This window comes from Balaenoptera ricei, chromosome 11 (assembly GCF_028023285.1).
Source record: "Balaenoptera ricei isolate mBalRic1 chromosome 11, mBalRic1.hap2, whole genome shotgun sequence".
Lineage (NCBI taxonomy): Eukaryota > Metazoa > Chordata > Mammalia > Artiodactyla > Balaenopteridae > Balaenoptera > Balaenoptera ricei.
In genome coordinates, this window is record NC_082649.1 from 41,457,099 (window position 1) to 41,476,539 (window position 19,441).

The window sequence follows — 19,441 nt, forward strand, 5'->3', positions numbered from 1 at the left end:
GTAATTATATTAATTATTTAAAGAGTGGAAAACAAAATGACAAAAAAGATAAAGAGAGAAATGCCAACAAAAATCAGCGGACTTTGGAGACAGGGCTCTCCAGGGGTGAGCCTGGCACCCTCATCTTTGCCTCAGGGCTCTCCTCAGAGACTGTGGGGGGTTGGGGGCCGAACCCCACCTCCCTCACACCCCACCTGCAGCACCCACTGTGAACGTTGTAATACATGGTCTCCTTTGTCTCAGGGCTCTGCCTCTCTCTGCCCAGGGTGGGGCTCGCTCATCTCTACCTACCAGGTGTTTGGCTCCGCGACCCGCATGCCTGCTGTCTTTCACTTGGTCTGGGGCTCGCAGGAATGCCTGCTACTTGGGGACCAGGCCAGTCCCTCAGGGGAGAAATGGAACAGTGAGGGGTGTGTGCAGGGCCTGCGGTCAGCAGACTGTTGAACTATTGAAATTCTTCCGCGTTAGCTGGGAAATCGCCGTGGCCCTGAGCCCCGCCAGTACACCATTGCCATCCTGGCCACCCCCATCCCTCCCCTGGGTGCCCCCTCACCTTCTCTGATCCTGCAATTAAAGGGTTAATGTGCAGCATCTGGATGGGACTCCCAGGGCCTTGTCTAGCACTATGACCTGCGTTCTGACTGACTGACGGTTAAAAAATGTGATTGTTTCCTGCTGGGGTGTATGTGTGTGGTGCTTGTGTTGTTATTTCAATCCCCACCCCCACTCTCATCCAGCGGCGCCCCTTCTTCCCGGCTGAGCTGTTACCAGAAATGAATGGCTTAATCCCTATTTCCTGGAGGGCCTGTCCAGCTGGGGTGTTAGGGTGCAGAGAGAGTTCATAAAGCCTGGCATACGAGTTCAGAATCTCAAACGGATCCCCCAGTGACAGCAGGTGGGGGTCCAGGCTTCTGCCTGACGCTGGCGCTGGATTGGTTCGGTGTGAGGGTGTGCGTGCCCTCCCTGGTTTCACCTCAAACACCCCATCACCCCCCAGCTTTAGGGACCTCAAGGCTGGAAGGAGGCTTAGATGTCTAGCCTGAACTGTTTTCAGATGAGACTGAGGCTCACTTTCACGACAGCGTTTACCGCCCCAGTCCCTTTGGTACAGGCTTGCATGTCCTGCCATAAAAAGCCAGGGCTGCGGCTAGGGCCCCTCATGCTTGTGTGTATTAGGGTCTACATTACTCCAGGCTTTGTGCCGTGTCAAGATGCATAATCCTCGCGCAGTGTCTCCTCCGACTCCGTGCCGCCCGCCGGCGGCCCCTCTCGGGGTTTATTCAGCAGCTCCGAGCCCTCCGGGTCAGGTGTCTCCTCTGTTCAGGGCTGGCTGCGCAGCCGGGCATTCTTGGCAGCTCCTGGGCTTCCCATCCTCACACAGCACATCCTGCCTCCCGCCCGTCCTGGCAGGAGATGAAGACTTCTTTCAGGGCCTCCTGATTACGACGCCCCTTTCCTCGGGCTGCTGGTGCGGGAGGGGGACGGTGTACGAGCGTGTGCACGTATGTGTGTCCCTGTTTCTCTTCCGCAAACCCCCGGTGCGGGTCGGGGAGGGGCTGCTTTGCACCCCAGACCCGGAGTCCCAGTAGGCAGCGCCCCCGTACTTCTTCCTCCTGGCGGATCCCCGACGGCAAGGACAAAGCCCCGATCTTTGAAACCCTGAAGTGTTGGAGCTAACTCAGTATCGATCCCAGGGAGCTCTCCTATGGGCATCTAGAAGTCCGGCCTCGCATCGGCGGCGGTTGGGCAGGAAAACCGAGCGCAGGTGAAAACCCCCTTCCGCGCGCCTGCTCTTCGGGCTCCGCGCATCTCTCTGCCTCTGCGGCCCCCTGGTGGCGGCGCGGAGACCTCGCCCGGCTAAAGCGCAAGCGCAGTGATTCCGCGCCCTAAGACGTCCCTAAACCGCCGCCCCTCCTGCATCACCAACTGAACCCTCATTCCCACTCCCCCAACCCAGGAGGAAGCCGAATGGAGCAGAAGCCCCTGGCCCTCGACTATATGGAATCAGGCGATGGACGTGGTTTCTGGGATCAGCCACGCCCTCCCCTCCATCTCAATGGCTTCAGGCACCCTTCTCCCCCCAATCCCAGGCCTCAGCTGAACAGAAGATCAGACCTAAATAGATGTTCCTCACACCGCTCGCCCGCACCCACTCCCAGACAAGCCGGGCCAGAGCTGAGGTTTCTCCGGAGCTCTCTTTGCAGTTGGAGCCAAACCCACAGAGGTCGCCCTTGGAGCACAGAGGGGAGTGTTCCCAAAGGTCACTTTTGGTCAGATGCTCTGAGCTCAGAGAGCTTTTCTCCGTGGAAACAAAGCCATGCATTTACTCAACTAACATTTATACACGGCGGTTAGGTCCCCAGGCCCATGCACAAAAGTCTATTTAACTAGTATGCCAAGCAACCCCGTATAACGGTTTTATGAGCAATTCTGTGCCAAGCTGCAGCCAAGGACGCCAGGACCACAGCCCTCTCCTTGCAGTAGGGCATCTCCTGCCCCCTCCTCCAGCAAGCTGGGGCCTGGCTCTAAGGAAAGATGAGGGGAAGCACCCAGAGGTGGAAGTTTTGGGGTGTGACTGGGCGTGGGTAGTGCAAGCGTCCTGAAATCTGGACATGTGGGTACTGGCAGCGGCTCCAGTGGCTTGTGGACAGTGGAGGCTTCTAGATGGGATGGGGAGGAGATAAAGGAGATAAAGGAGAGAGAAATAGAGAATTGGGGGAGTGACTTTGGGCCCCCCAGGTTGGAGGAGGGTGTGAAGGTCCTAGACACATACACAGCCAACAACAGGTTGGGAGGCTTAGGAGGGGAGGACTAGGAGTGGGGAGGACCATGAGATTATAGCGCGAAGGCTGGGGGCATGTCCTCTAGCCTGTCACATCTTGGAGCTGCTTCTCAGCCTTGAGCTGATATTTGTGGCGTCTGTGACTTATGGTCAAAAAACAACTTGTAAAATTTGGACAACTTAGGTAACTGTACATGGGAGCACGACATATCCCAGAGGGCCATGGCCTACATATCTCTGTCTTCCCTTGGTCATCAAGTCAGTGAAATATGGCACCACTGCGTGAATTCTTACACATTTTCTTTGCCTAAAGTACGTGAACATGCTTTGGTTATAGCTGTTGTGGTTCTGTTTATGTACTATCAAACATGACATTCACCAACATTCATTCATTAGACATACCTGACACCACTTAGCGGTAGAAAAGCCCAATTCCACTTTGCTGTGTCTTTAAAGAGTGATTTTTTTTTTTTTTTTTTTTTTGGCTGTGTTGGGTTTTCATTGCCGCGCATGGGCTTTCTCTAGTTGAGGCAAGCAGGGGCTACTCTTCCTGCAGTGCACGGGCTTCTCATTGTCGTGGCCTCTCTTGCTGCAGAGCACAGGCTCTAGAGCGCAGGCTCAGTAGTTGTGGCGCACGGGCTTAGTTGCTCCGGGGCATGTGGGATCTTCCTGGGCCAGGGATCGAACCCATGTCCCCTGCATTGGCAGGCGGATTCTTAACCACTGAGCCACCAGGGAAGCCCTAAAGAGTGATTTTATGGCTATTGCAAAAGCTTTGAAGATACTAAGTCTCCTACCTGGCAGCTCGGGATGCAACATGGATATTGGAAAGTATATCAGCCACTGTATTGTCTTATTGATTTATTACAATAAGTAAATCTATATCAGCTCCTTTCTGAAATCCTTTGATATGGCACCAAACTCAACAGATGCTCATGGGCCCACACAGCAGCATCTGGGATTCCTTCTCCATCCTGTCAGTCACAGTTTTTGGGCTCTTTACTGGCAAGCACCGTGGAGGGTGCCATGTTGGACAAGGCACCATGTAAGGTGTGATTACCAAGAAGATAAGCAGCTGTGAGAGAGTTTTTAGTGACAGTCCTGCACTGGGGCTGAAGGAAACCATTCCATCGTTTTACTGTATCTGATGCTTGAGGGTGATATGTACTTTGAGAGCTCCATTTTACATTTCCATGAATCTACTCTTGTTATAGCCTGGCTGCGAACAAGAGATGCTGTATATATTGGTTCAGATTAGGTTGAGCTGTGAGACACAGATACCCTGAGAACAATCGTGGTTTAACCAAGATAGACTTTTATTTCTCTCTCACGTTGAGCTCCAGGGCTGGTATGGTGTTTAACAGTGTCAGAGATTCAGACTTTTTTCCATCTTCTTGTTCCACCAGCCTCAACATGGCTCTTCCTTCTCAGGTCCAATATGACTGCTTGAGTTCCAGCTTTCAGGTTTGCATTCAAATCAGCAGGAAAGAGGAAGGGGAAAGAAGGACCCATCACCCTCTTTATAAGGCCACCTTCTAGAAGTTGCACACAGCAGTTCTCCTTACAGAGCATTGGACAGAACTTACGTGTGGCCACACATAACTGGAAAGAAGGATGGGAAACTAGGACTTATTCTGGAAGTCCATGGGCCCAAATAAAACAGAAAGTTCTATTAGGAACTGTGGAATTATGGATATTGGGGAACAATTCTCTGCCTGCCATGTCTCTAAATAATTTCTTTAGATCCAGAAAGGGGGGATTCTCCAGTGGCTGCTTTTACCAATAAAGCAGTCCCACAATTTCCATAAAAATCAATCGTTTAAGAACGTATTTGCCCTGAGGGGAGGGGTTCCCAATATTATCTACCCCCGAGCACTAGGCAAAGTATTAAGCAGAAATTTAAAAACAAATAGGCTATGTATTCTGTTTTGCTGGCAAACTTCCCTCTAGGGATTTCTTGAAGTTTCTGCAGGCTGTTACAGGCACCTAGAGCTTGTTCCTGTGTCACACTTTCCTCCCTGACTTCACCATGAGTTATCTCTATTGGTGTGCTTGCCTCTGAGTGAGAAGGTAATTGGCCTTGTTGGAGTATAAGTAGAATAGTTAGACTGTGTATCATCTCAAGATGATTTTAATTAGAAATGTCAGCCACTTTAATTTTCAGAGACCCATGCCATACAGATATGTATTCAATACTCCAATCCTTAAACTCCAGTGGTCTATATGTCTGTTTGCCCTCTAGAGCAGTGCTGTCCACTAGAACTTTCTGTGATGAAGGAAATATTCTGCATCTGTGCAATCCAGTATGGCAGCCACTAGCTGCATGTAGGTATCAAGCGCTTGAAAAGTGGTTAGTGCATCTAAAGAATTTTATTTTATTTTTTTGTTTGTTTTTTGGCCACACGGCATGCGGGATCTTAGTTCCCCAACCAGGGACCAAACCTGTGTCCCCTGTATTGGGAGAACAGAGTATTAACCACTGGACTGCCAGGGAAGTCCCACAAGAATTGTATTTTTAATTTTATTAAATTTTAATTAATCTAAATAGCCACATGTAGCTAGTGGCTACCATATCAGAGAGCACAGCCCTAAGGTATCCTGTTTAAAGATCCATATGATTTGGATCCATTTTTAGTAATATGATGAAGAGATCCAAGTTTAATACAGATGTGGGAGATGCAGATTTCAGAATTCACACATGCCAATTAATTTCTGGTCTTCTTTTTTGGGGTAGGGGTGTTTCAAGGGCGAGGGCTTTTCCCTGATCTTAGGCAGATTTTTTTCTCCCCCAATTACTGAACATTTTATGGTTTTATGGTTCATTCCTTTTAATCATAAAATCAATAAGGGAAGACATAGTTTTGGGTTGCAGTTGCTTTTTAAAAAATCAGGTTTACTGAGATATATTTTACATACAATGAAATTCATCCTCCTTAGCTGTACTGTCCTATGAGTTTTAACAAGCATATTCATTGTGTAATCACCACCACTATCAAGATAAAGGCTATTTCTACCACCCCCATAACGTTCCTCACAGGCATAATTGTTTTCAATTCACTCCTGGTTAATGTGTCATAAGTGTAACGAACAATTTTAATACTCGCATTAGGTTTAGGTCATCTCTTTAACTTCTGCTTTATTGGATTGTGCCTCAGGGGAAAAAAATCTACTGAGCTCATATAATAAATGAGACTTGTTGGGGCAGCCAAGGGAAAGCAAACTGGTGATGGACATAGTTTATTGATATTGAGAAGAATATATCAGCCAGATGAATGCATACACGCTAATCAAGGATTGACTTAGATCTTTTACTAAGGAAATAATATCAGGTACAATGTTAACCACATTTTGTTTATTTTTATTTATTTATTTATTCTTTTTAACCTTTTTTTAAATTTTATTTTATTTTATTTTTGGCTGCATTGGGTCTTCGTTGCTGTGCGCGGGCTTTCTCTAGTTGTGGTGAGCCGGGGCTACTCTTCGTTGCAGTGCGCGGGCTTCTTACTGCGGGGGCTTCTCTTGCTGCGGAGCACGGGCTCTAGGCACGCGGGCTTCAGTAGTTGTGGCTCACAGGCTCAGTAGTTGTGGCTCGCAGGCTCTAGAGCGCAGGCTCAGTAGTTGTGGCGCACGGGCTTAGTTGCTCCGCGGCATGTGGGATCTTCCCGGACCAGGGCTCGAACCCGTGTCTCCTGCATTGGCAGGTGGATTCTTAACCACTGCACCACCAGGGAAGCCCTATTTTTAAAAAATTAGATGAGTGAAATATATAAAAAGTACTTAGAACAATCCCTGGCATCTAGTAAGCACGATTTAAGAATTAGCAATTAAAAAAAAAGAATTAGCTATTATTCTTAAAAAAAATTTTATTTATTGATAGTTGATTTACAACATTGTGTTTCTTTCAGGTGTACAGTAAAGTGATTCAGTTATATATTTTTTTCAGATTAAATTCCACTATAGGTTATTATAAGATATTGAGCATAATTCCATGTGCTATACAGTAAATCCTTGTTGCTTATCTATTTTAGGTATAGTAGTTTGTATCTGTTAATTCCCTACTCCTAATTTGTCTCTCCCTCCCTCTTCCCTTTGGTAATCATAAATTTGTTTTCTATATCTGTGAGTGTGTTTTGCATACAGATTCATTTGTATTAGTTTTTAGAATCCGTATATAAGTGATATCATATAATATTTGTCTTTCTCTGACTTCACTAGGTATAATATTCTCTAGGTCCATCCAGGTTGCTGCACATGGCATTCTTTATTTTTTAATTAAAAAATTTTTTGTTTTACTTTTTAAAAATCGAAGTATAGTTGATTTAGTGTTGTGTTAATTTCTGCTGTACAGCAAAGTGACTCAGTTATACATATATATATATATACACATTATTATTATTATTATTATTATTATTAACAGTCACTATACTTTTTATTTTTATTTTTAATTTTATTTTTTATTTTTGGCTCTGTGGGTCCTTGTTGCTGTGCGCAGGCTTTCTCTAGTTGCGGCGAGCGGGGGCTACTCTTTGTTGCGGTGCGCAGGCTTCTCATTGCGGTGGCTTCTCTTGTTTCAGAGCACGGGCTCTAGGCATGCGGGCTTCAGTAGTTGTGGCACGCGGGCTCAGTAGTTGTGGTGCACAGGCTTAGTTGCTCTGCGGCATGTGGGATCTTCCCAGACCAGGGCTTGAACCCGTGTCCCCTGCATTGGCAAACGGATTCTTAACAACTGTGCCACCAAGGAAGCCCTACACATTATTTTCTTAATATTATTTTCCATTATGGTTTGTCCCAGGACATTGAATATATTTCCCTGTGCTATAAAGTAGGACCTTATTGTCCAATATTTCATTCTTTTTTTTAATCACTGAGTAATATTTAGAATTAGCTATTTGGGGGGAGGGATAAATTGGGAGATTGGGATTGACATATACACACTACTCTAAATAAAACAGATAACTAGTAAGAACCTGCTGAACAGCACAGGGAACTCTACTCAGTACTCTGTAATGGCCTATATGGGAAAAGAATCTAAAAAAAAAGAGTGGATATATGTATATGTATAACTGATTCACTTTGCTGTACACCTGAAACTAACACAACATTGTAAATCAGCTATACTTCAATAAAAATTTAAAAAAAGAATTAGCTATTATTTTTATATGGTATTTTTCTTTTTTATTATATTTATTTATTTGGCTGCATTGTCTTTGTTGCTGTGTGCGGGCTTTCTCTAGTTGTGGCGAGCGGGGGGCTACTCTTCGTTGAGGTGCGCAGGCTTCTCATTGCGGTGGCTTCTCTTGTTGTGGGTCACGGGCTCTAGGCGCGTGGCTTCAGTAGTTGCGGTTCACAGGCTCTAGAGCGCAGGCTCCGTAGTTGTGGCACACCAGCTTAGTTGCTCCGCGGCATGTGGGATCTTCCTGGACCAGGGCTCGAACCCATGTCCCCTGCATTGGCAGGTGGATTCTTAACCACTGTGCCACCAGGGAAGTCCCTAACTATTATTCTTAATATTGCTATAATTCACAATTAACTTCTGAGATTCACCTACCTTTGGACTGGCCAAAATGAGATGTTAAAGAGTTCTGTTGGTGGGATGGATTATCTCAAGTTTCTCCAACTATTTTATCATAATTGTTTTTTTACATACTCTGTTAGAGACTTGGCACTGTTTCATATTTACATTTTTTGGTGGGGAAGTGAAATTCCAGAGGTTCAGAGTGGGAGCTTTTCTATTTCCTGGAATTGCAGTAGTAAATTCAACATACCCAAGGGCAGGTGAAATCACCATAGGAACTTTTTTGTTTCTCTGTAACCTCATTTAATGTTATCACAACTTATTCCTTTAGATACTTTCTCCTCCACATGCCCCAACAGTCAAAATAGCCCTCTTATTAGATTAAGTTTCCTAATTAAAAGTTCCTGTTGATCCTGTATCCCAAAGTTCCTAGAATTCTGCAATATTGTCCTTTGTCCAAAGTTTTAATAGAGTGTAGTGTTTCCAGACAGATCTACTACTGTAACAGATCTGGAGGGAAGGAAATTGAAGTTATTTGTGCTGTCCTGGGAGAGGATCTGGCTTGATTTTCAGGGCAAAGCTCTTTAAACTCAGAGGGTGAATCAGAGGAGGTGTGTTGAAGTGCTTCCTTTCCTGTATGTACTGAGAAAACATGTTCTTAAAATTTTGTAAGCTCTTTGTCTTGGGGATTCCCTTTGGCTTCGTTCCCAGCACTTCTCAACTGCATTAGTTGAGGGTTTGCCAAGATTCTTTCTATGGCTGTAGCTTCTGTATCTGCTAGAATTGGACGGTTTTTGATGCTTCTTTAATCTCTTTTGTAAATGTATTAAGTTGCTAGTGGGCCTCTTATGTTTTTGAGATTTTGCTCTCCCCAAATCTAATGATCCATGACCAGAAACGACTCTTTATCTCTACCTTCCCTGGCTTCTCAAATTCCTTTTTTTAAAAAATTTAATATTTATTTATTTATTATTTATTTTGGCTGCGCCAGGTCCTAGTTGCGGCACACGGGATCTTCGTTGCCACATGTGGGATCTTTAGCTGCAGCATGCAGAATCTTTAGTTGCAGCATACAAACTCTTAGTTGCAGCATGCATGTGGGGTCTAGTTCCCGGACCAGGGATCGAACCTGGGCCCCCAGCATTGGGAGCGCAGAGTCTTAGCCACTGGACCACCAGGGAAGTCCCTCAAATTCTTTTTCATTTTTCAGTTTTCTAGCAGCTTATCCTACAGCCTCCAGTAAAGGCTACTAAGAGAGGGCCTACATTTTCTTTTAAGAGAAATATTGTAAACTCTGCTCTGCCTGTCCAATATGGTAGCCACTAGTCACATATGGCTATAATTTAAATTTAACTAGTTTAGAATTAAATGAAAATTTCAGCCCATTAGTTGCACCAGCCAATGGCATTTTCAGTGCTCAAGAGTACATGTGGCTAGTGGCTGCTCTATTGGGCAGCTCAGATATAAACATTTCCATCAAAGCAGAAAGTTCTATTGGGCAGGGCTGCTCTAGATGTTCTCTGATGATCACACTCACTTTATAGATACTATGACTCTCTACTTTTGTAGACCTTCTTCTTTCTAAAGTTAATTTTGAAGGGTTGCCTTCTGTTGGTATATTTCTTTATATTCAATTATTTAACAAAAATATAAATATTGCAACAGAGCAATGATTAGTATATTTTCATGGCTGCTGTCCGAGGCACAGCCAAACTGCAGAAGTGCTGGTGCTGCCAAAGCCGCTACATTTGGCCATATTTATCCCGACTTTTTTTTTTTTAACTTTTGGCTGCGTTGGGTCTTCGTTGCCACGAGCAGGGTCTGCTCTTTGTTGCGGTGCGCAGGCTTCTCACTGCGGTGGCTTCTCTTGTTGCAGAGCACGGGCTCTAGGGCAGGTGGGCTTCAGTAGTTGTGGCGCACGGGCTTAGTTGCTCCGCGGCATGTGGGATCTTCCCAGACCAGGGCTCGAACCCGTGTCCGCTGCATTGGCAGGCGGATTCTTAACCACTGCGCCACCAGGGAAGTCCCACTCCAACATTCTTTACGAAAAAGTTAGAGAAAAGGTTACACATGTAAAAGTCAGGGTAGGGACTTCCCTGGTGGCGCAGTGGTTAAGAATCCGCCTGCCAATGCAGCGGACACGGGTTCGAGCCCTGGTCTGGGAAGATCCCACATGCCGCGGAGCAACTAAGCCCGTGCGCCACAACTACGGAGCCTGCGCTCTAGAGCCTGCAAGCCACAACTACTAAAGCCGCGCGCCTAGAGCCGGTGCTCTGCAACAAGAGAAGTCACCACAACGAAGAGTAGCCCCTGCTCACCGCAACTAGAGAAAGCCTGCGCGCAGCAACGAAGACACAACGCAGCCAAATAAATAAAAATTTAAAAAATGTATATATATTTAAAAAAATGTTGGAGTATTCCAACAAATTGTTCACAAATCCCTTGATTTCTTGCTCCAAGGCTAAATCCCACTGTCGGCCACTAGGTGGAGATGGGAGCCTATTGAACATTCCCTAGCTTTACAGAACATGTAAAATTCAGATTCTTTTCAATGGATAATCTGACTTTTCCCTCAAAAATCTTAGACCATTTCTCATAAAAATTAAAAATTACCCCACAGTTTTATTTAGTTCTTTTAAAGTTTTATGTTTATTTATTTATTTTTAAAATTTTATTATTATTTTTCACTTTTATTTATTTATTTATTTACTATTATTATTATTTTGGCCGCATCGCGTGGCATGTGGGATCTTCGTTCTCTGACCAGGGATCAAACCTGTGCCCCCTGCATTGGAAGCACAGAGTCTTAACCACTGGACAGCCAGGGAAGACCCTAATTTTATTATTTTTTATTGAAGTATAGTTGATTTACAATGTTGTGTTAATCTCTGCTGTACAGCAAAGTGATTCAGCTATACATATATATATTCTTTTTCATATTATTTTCCATTATGGTTTATCCCAGATATTGAATATAGTTCCCTGTGCTATACAGTAGAACCTTGTTGTTTATCCATCCTATAGATAATAGTTTACATCTGCTCATCCCAGACTCCCAGTCCTTCCCTCTCCCATCCACAGTTTTAATTTCCTATAGTTGTCCAGTAAAACAGGGAAAGGAAAGAAGTACTAAATCATTTATCTTCCATGTTTCCTTGGGACAACCCTCTATCCCCAAGAGGGCAAGGTTCAAAACCTGATTTGATGGTTAGAATCCTGAGTTAACTTACAGCTTTATGACTGCAGTCTGATGACACCACATTAGGAGGAATTCTTGGCCAAACAGAAAGTCAGGGAGACCATCTTCTTTTCGTCAAACCCTATATTAATCTATTGGTTCTGCTTATAAGCAGAGGATGGAATGTTCAGTATTCTAAGGTAACAGTCAAAATGATTTTTAAACTAGGTTTAAAAATGTGGCTACAAAACAGAAATAGAGTCACAGGTGTAGAAAACAAACTTATGGTTACCAAGGGGGGAAGGGAGGGAGGGATAAATTGGGAGATTGGGATTGACATATACACGCTACTGTATATAAAATAGATAACTAATAAGGGACTACTGTACAGCACAGGGAACTCTACTCAATCCTCTGTAATGACCTATATGGGAAAAGAACCTAAATAAGAGTGGATATATGTATATGTATAATCGATTCAGTTTGTTGTACAGCAGAAACGAACACAACATTGTAAATCAACTATACTCCAATAAAAATTAATTTTAAAAATGTGGCAATCACCCCAAAGTTCTGGATCTTGGAGTGGAGACTTCCACAGGAGCCAATGTCAGCCCGTCAGGTCCCAGCTTCAGGGGCTGAAGGGAGACCGAGGGGAGAGGCTGGTTCTCATGTCTGAGGGCCAGTCACGAAGGTGGTTGCTTTCTGAGGTTTTTCTAACAAGGAGAGTCTTTAGGATTTCCCAGGGCAGGGATAAACGCACACCAGAGTTACCAGCTCTCCTTTGCTCCCAGCCCAGACCACAGGGGGTTGAGGAGGAAAAACACGGGGTGGTGTGGCCCCGAGGCGTAGTGAGTGGACCTCAGAGCTTGGAGTCCAGAGGGTCATAAAGGAGTAACTCACTTCACGGTGACAGGCCTGTCCAGACTGGGGTGCTCCACGTGGCAAGGGTAGACGTCTCCCTGCTGACGGGTCATTTCCAGCATCACCAGGAGCTGGGAGGTCCAGTCTCCATCATAGATCAGGTGGATGGACGCAACCCCAGCTGTTTTCTTCTGTCCATTCAGGAACCAGCGGACTTGCATGTGGCCTGGATGGAAATCAGTCACATGGCAGATGAGCAGGTTGTGGGCTTGCAGGGGCTCTTTCTTGGAGGGGGAGACGTTCACTTTAGGTTGGACTAGGAGTGCGGGAAAGAATCTTGTTATGACAACGGAGACAGCTAATGCAGTGCGTTGAGTGATTTTCTTGCCAAATTGACATTTAAAAAAAAAATTTAAATTGAAGTATAGTTAACGTACAAGATTATATAAGTTACAGTTGTACAATACAGTGATTCACCATTTTTAAGCCAAATTGACTTTTAGATGTTAAAGATGAATATATCATCCATTAAGCTATTTGAAGGCAGAAGATGGGGGACAGAGTAGGAAAAACAGAGTAAAACATTCAATTTTTCCAAGGAGAGCCTTGTCAGACACAATAAAGAGAGAGCAGAGAGGAACAGGAGAGGGTCAAAGTCAGCACTATAACACTTTCTATAACACTTTCACCAGAAACGTATAGGCTGGTAACTAATATTTTTTGAACAGAAATGTTGAACCAGTTGTGAAGCTACCTAAATTGACATTTTCCTACCTTGTTCAAAGGGATGTATCATCCTGCCAAACATGATCTTAGAATCAGAATATATTCAGCCAGTAGCATTCTTTTGATCTCTTGGTCTGATATCCTCATTAGAAAAAGAGAAGAAAAGAAGTAGCTTGATTCATTCTTCATTTAATGTATGTTTCCTGGTCTCCTCTACCCACCTCCCCCCAGCTCCAAAAAAAAAAAAAAAGAAAATTGTAGCAAGAGCCACAAACCCAATCTTTTTTTGTGTGTTTAATTAGCAGGGAGTCTGGCCTTTTCCCATGCTGGTCTGGCCCCCATGCACTGTGAAGCCTTCTGGGCTCAGGCCACCCAGCCTGGGACCCACTGGGGCTTGGAGATGGGATGGAGAGTGCTCCCCTCCTCTGCTGCCCGAGCCCACCCCTTCCAGGGTCTTCTCTCTCCCACCCACCCTTTCACCTCTGTGCTTCAGGGTGAAACCCTTGTCCATGTGTAGTTTGTTTGCACATCACGTCCACCCACGCTCTGTCTCAGTCCCAGGAACTCCCTCTGGATGTTCCAATTCTTGGCAGGGTGTTCTTTTTTTACATTTAAAAACATTTTATTGAAGTACAGTTGATTTACAATGTTGTGTTAATTTCTGCTGTACAGCAAAGTGACTTAGTTATACATACATATCCTTTTTCATATTCTTTTCCATTATTGTTTTTCAGTTATACATATACATGTATCTATTCTTTTTCAAATTCTTTTCCCATTTAGGTTATTACAGAGTATTGAGCAGAGATCTTTGTTCTATACAGTAGGTCCTTGTTGGTTATCTATTTTAAATATTCCAGTGTGTACATGTCAATCCCAAACTCCCGATCTACCCCTCCCTGCCCCCTTCCCTACCAGTAACCATAAGTTAGTTCTCTAAGTCTGTTTCTATTTTATAAATAAGTTCATTTGTATCATTATTTTTAGATTCCACATATAAGCTATATCAAATGGTATTTGTCTTTCTCTGTCTGACTTACTTCACTTAGTATGATAATCTCTAGGTCCACCCATGTTGCTGCAAATGGCATTATTTCATTCTTTTTAATGGCTGAGTAATATTCCATTTTATATATATCACATCTTCTTTATCTATTCACCTGTCAATGGACATTTAGGTTGCTTCCAAGTCTTGGCTATTGTAAAAAGCTCTGCTGTGAACATGCAGTGATGTGCCCCATCTTGGTCACAGCCACAAATGCCCTCATGGCACTGTCAAACTGGATGTACACCACTCTGTTATAAAGGTATCACTTCCAGTAGCGGTCCATCACTCCCAGTAGCAGTCACTCCTCCTCTGTACACGTACAGCTCTGCGGAAGGTAGAGACCAGGGCAGAGCTGGGCTGGGAGAGGCTCCCATGCCCCCAAGAGACTCTGCCCACTTTCCCTGTGACGTCGAGTGGCTGCATCCAGGACCACATTACGGTCTTTTGCCTCTTTTCTCCTGAGTCTCCATCCTCCTTCGGCAGAGTGTCTGACTGGAGAACTCAGAGGCCTCCCTCTGCCTTCTGTCCAGAGCAGAGTCACAATTACAACTTTGTGTTCAGTGTTTTCTCTCTATCCCCTCACCCCACCTCCAGCCTCTTTGTAGTTCTCTCTCAAGGCATTGACACATCAATTCAGTGTTATTCCTGTCGATGTAAAGGTACTTTGATGACTACCCCTAAACCCGTCACCTCCCAGTGTGAAATGATAGAATATACAATGTTCTTGGACTCAGTCATGTGACCTTGGAGAAATCACAGAACCCCCCTGGTCCAAAGTTTTCCTACCCCATAAATGGAGGATTTAACTAAATCATCTCTGAGGTCCTTTCCAGCATTAATCATAAAGAGTCCTACCCTAGAGAACCTTCAGGTCTAAGAGGAAAACAAGCAGGTGGACAGGTGGAGAGAGCTGGAGAGAGTGACATGGCATCTCCTTAGGGTACCTCTTGACTTCTCACTGGTCCTCATCTGCTGGAAAGATCATCTTCTCCTTAGGGGCCTGTGAGGGGAGAAATAGAAGGGAGCAGGAAGCAGGTGTAAAGGAATGAAGGATGCACTGCTAACCGGGGAGTCCTAACCACACTGTTTGTCCTACTGCAGGTGACAACCTTTCTGCGACAGAAGAGGACAGAGGGGAGTCCCCAGCATCAGATCTACTTTATGTATTTATTTATTGTCTGCATGCGCGGCTTGCGGGATCTTAGTTCTCCGACCAGGGACTGAACCCAGGGCCACAGCAGTGAAAGCGCAGAGTCCTAACTTCTGAATCGCCAGGGAATTCTAATTTTTTTTTTTTGGTCAGGTCTACTTTAAACCTCCAGTCCCTTTGAATCTCTGTGCTCCTCAGCACCAATGATGGGAGTCTCCAAAGACTCCTCCAAATCCTGCCCATCTGTGATTCCACTCACACTTAGCACCTTGCAAAGGGCCTGACACATAGAAAGCACTTAATACATGTCGACATTTGAAGTATGGTGACAAGGTGGTCCCCACACTGATCTATAAGCCCCAGTCTCCTCTGGGACTTCTTCCCACACAGCATCCTTCCTGAGAAATACCAGAGACCAATAAATACCTGCGTGTCAGAGCAGGACATCTCTCGTGCCTTCTTTGCGACTCCAGGGCCTGTCCCTGGTCTTGCTATACTTTCAAGTCCCTAGCAGCACGTATCCCGGACACGTAATGTGGGTACCGATACTGCAGTCTGTGACCTGCCAGGAGGTAGGTCTTGAGAATGTTCGCTCTGCCCTGCGTCCTTCCCTAGCCGAGAGCAGGAGGTGGAGGGAACAAGGATGGCTGCTGTTCACGGGGCTGATTTACTCTGAACTATTCCTCACATTGTCTCTATGCTGCTGCTGACCTCCTTTGACACCCCTTTTATTTCACCCAGAATTCTGATCACCTCTAGACCCCCTGGGTGCCCCTCCTACTCTAGGTGCCCCATCTTCTAGGAGACCTACTTTTTAAAAATTTTTATTGAAATATAGTTGATTTACAGTTTTGTGTTAGTTTCAGGGGTACAGCAAAGCGATTCAGTTTTTTATATATATATATTCTTTTTTTTACATTCTCTAACATATATACAAGATATTGAGTATAGTTCCCTGTGCTATACAGTAGGTCCTTGTTGTTTATCTATTTTATATATAGTAGTGTGTATATTTTAATCTCAAACTCCTAATTTATCCCTCCCCCACTCCCCTTTGGTAACCATAAGTTAGTTTTCTATGTCTATGAGTCTATTTACATTTTGTAAATAAGTTCATTGGCATCATTTCTTTAGATTCCACATATAAGCAATAACGTATGATATTTGTCTTTCTCTGCAGTAGACTTTTTGTTTGTTTGTTTTTGTTTAATTAATTAATTTATTTATTTTTGGCTGTGTTGGGTCTTCGTTTCTGTGCCAGGGCTTTCTCTAGTTGCAGCGAGCGGGGGCCACTCTTCATCGCGGTGCGCGGGCCTCTCACTATCGCGGCCTCTCTTGTTGCGGAGCACAGGCTCCAGACGCGCAGGCTCAGTAATTGTGGCTCACGGGCCTAGTTGCTCCGCGGCATGTGGGATCTTCCCAGACCAGGGCTTGAACCCGTGTCCCCTGCATTGGCGGGCAGATTCTCAACCACTGCGCCACCAGTGAAGCCCAGACATAATGTTTTGAAGGCATCTCCCATAGAAACGTTGTTAAGCCCTTAGTGATTCAATGTCATCTTTGATGCCACGTCATATTGCACTGTAGCCACTACTCTTCTGACAGCCCTGCCCCCCCGACCCCGGCCAGGCTTTTCTTTATTCCCTTTAACTTCTTTCAGGGGCATCTGTGAGCACCTTTGGAGACCCCAATATGTTAGCTAGTTTACTCATGTCTGAATCGCAGTTGTGGATCAAGGTCTGATCTCTCCCATAGGGTCGAGAGCAAAGTATGGAGATACAGATGAGTATCTGTCTGAATTTGGGGAATTTTAACATAAACTACTTCACTGTTCTCTTACACATGGTCTTGGTGGTGAATTGGAACTAGAAATTAAGAGGTGCTATGAGGATTTGATACAGGAACCTTGAAGTCATAATATTATTATACATTACATATAAGGGGCAGCCGGAGGAGGAGGCCATTTCCTGTTTCTCACTTCCCCTCTGGTCCGGTCCTGGTTCACAGGCCAAAATAGTAACTCCCTTACTTCAGGGAGCACCACCACCTCCAAAGAAAAACAACAAACAGGCCCATAGGTGTCCTTAAAAGAAGTATTAGTAAATATAGACTAGCCACTTAAAATGAGCATAAACAATGCATTTACAAAAATAAGAGAAGCTATTGTATAAAAAAAAAAAAAAACCTAGGGGATATAGGGAAAACTATATAGAAGTTCTAGGTGTAAAAATATTTAATAGTCAGGAATCCTGGTGGTCCAGTGGTTAGGACTCGGCACTTCCACTGCGGGGGGGTGGGGGTGGGGGGGTGAGGATGGGGGTGGGGCACAGGTTTGATTCCTGGTCTGGGAACTAGGATCCCACATGCCAAGAGGCACGGCCAAACAAAAACAAAACAAAACAAACAAGCTATGTATATATATATATATATATATATATATATATATATATATATATAAAATAGTCAAAAGAAAAACCACATTAATGAGAATAAATATTGGGAGAGATACAACTGAAAAATAGTAAGCTGGAGGACTAGACTAAAGAACTCTCTTAGAATAAAAGATGGAAGGATAAAAAAATTGAAAACAGAGAAGAAAAGCCAAAAGAGATGAAAGAGAGATGTGCCCAATGTGGGTAACATGAATTTCATAAAAATAAAAATAGAGAGGAGAAATAGTTGCAGAAATAAAAGAGACAAATTCTTAGAATTAAAACATAAAGAGGCTCCATAATGGCCTACAGTAAGATATGGACAAACCCATTTTAGATACAATATAACAAATTTTAAAATAGCAGACAATGAGAGAATTCTAAAAGATTCTGGAGAGACACACTGACAGCAGATTTCCTAATGTCAACACTGGATGCAAAAAAGTCATTGGGATAATATTATTTAAAATATTAAAGAGAAAAAAGTCAAACTTAGAATTTAATACAACAGCTAAACGTTATTCAAAGTGATGATATAATAAAAATGTTCTCAAGCATACAAAGCTTCAGAAGGTTTGCCACACAAATACATTTAAAACACTTTTGGAGGAAGTATTCCAATAAGAGAAAATTTCAGGAGGTGCCAAAAAGGTATGGGAAGTAAGACTGATCAAATACCTTGGTGAAGGAGAAGTATTTGAACGTATTTGAAAGCATGCTAAGGTGCTTATCTGGTTAGAGGGAAGATGGGGGAGGTACAGACAACACTTTTTAAAAAAACAATGATGGAACACATGCACCCCAATGTTCACTGCAGTACTATTTACAACAGCCAGGACATGGAAGCAGCCAAATGTCCATCGATGGATGAATGGATGCAGAAGCTGTGGTACATATATACAAAGGAATACTACTCAGCCATAAAAAAGAATGAACTAATGCCATTTGCAACGACATGGATGGACCTAGAGATTGTTATACTAATTGCAGTAACTCATACAGAGAAAGACATATATCACGATATCACTTATGTGTGGAATCTAAAAAATGGTATAAATGAACTTATTTACAAAACAGAAATAGAGTCACAGATGTAGAAAACAAACTTATGGTTACCAAGAGGGAAAGGAGGGAGATCAATTGGGAGATTGGGATTGACATATGCACACTAATATGTATAAAATAGATAACTAATAAGAACCTATTGTATAGCACAGGGAACTCAATACTCTGTAATGACCTATATGGGAAAAGAATCTAAAAAGAGTTGATATGTATATGTATAACTGATTCACTTTGCTGTAGAACAGAAACTAACACAATATTGTAAATCAACGCCACTCAGTGTAGGAAAGAGCATCAGAGCAGGTGGTTTTTTGTTTGTTTGTACCAAAAAGCAGTCCATAGACTGGCTGCCCAAGAATCATCTAGGGAGCACGCTAAACACACAGGTCCCCTGGCCCTACTTTGGAAAAGCTACTCTAACTCAGGTCAGGATGGAACCTAGGAATCTGTATTTTTAACACACTTCGTGGCTGATCCTCCTGTGTGGCCAGGTTTGGAAACACAGACTCAGATGATTTCTTAGATCCCTTCCAAGTTGAAAATCATTTATTTCATCACTTTTGACACATTGCCTTCCGATATTTGGTTAGACTTCTCTTTACCAGGATAGACAGTTAACTTTATATATATATTTTACATTAGACTAAATTCTGCCAATGCCTCCCAATTAGAAGCCAAAAG

General features: G+C 43.9%; 1 protein-coding gene across 1 annotated transcript; it reads right to left on the reverse strand.

The window, feature by feature from the left end:
* Positions 1-12,374: 12,374 nt before the first annotated feature.
* On the reverse strand, positions 12,375-14,396 carry LOC132375300 (HLA class II histocompatibility antigen, DP beta 1 chain-like). Its single transcript, XM_059940574.1, is given in 4 exon segments — positions 12,375-12,655; positions 13,546-13,578; positions 13,581-13,659; positions 14,298-14,396. Coding segments are annotated over 4 exon segments (492 nt in total).
* Positions 14,397-19,441: the final 5,045 nt, after the last annotated feature.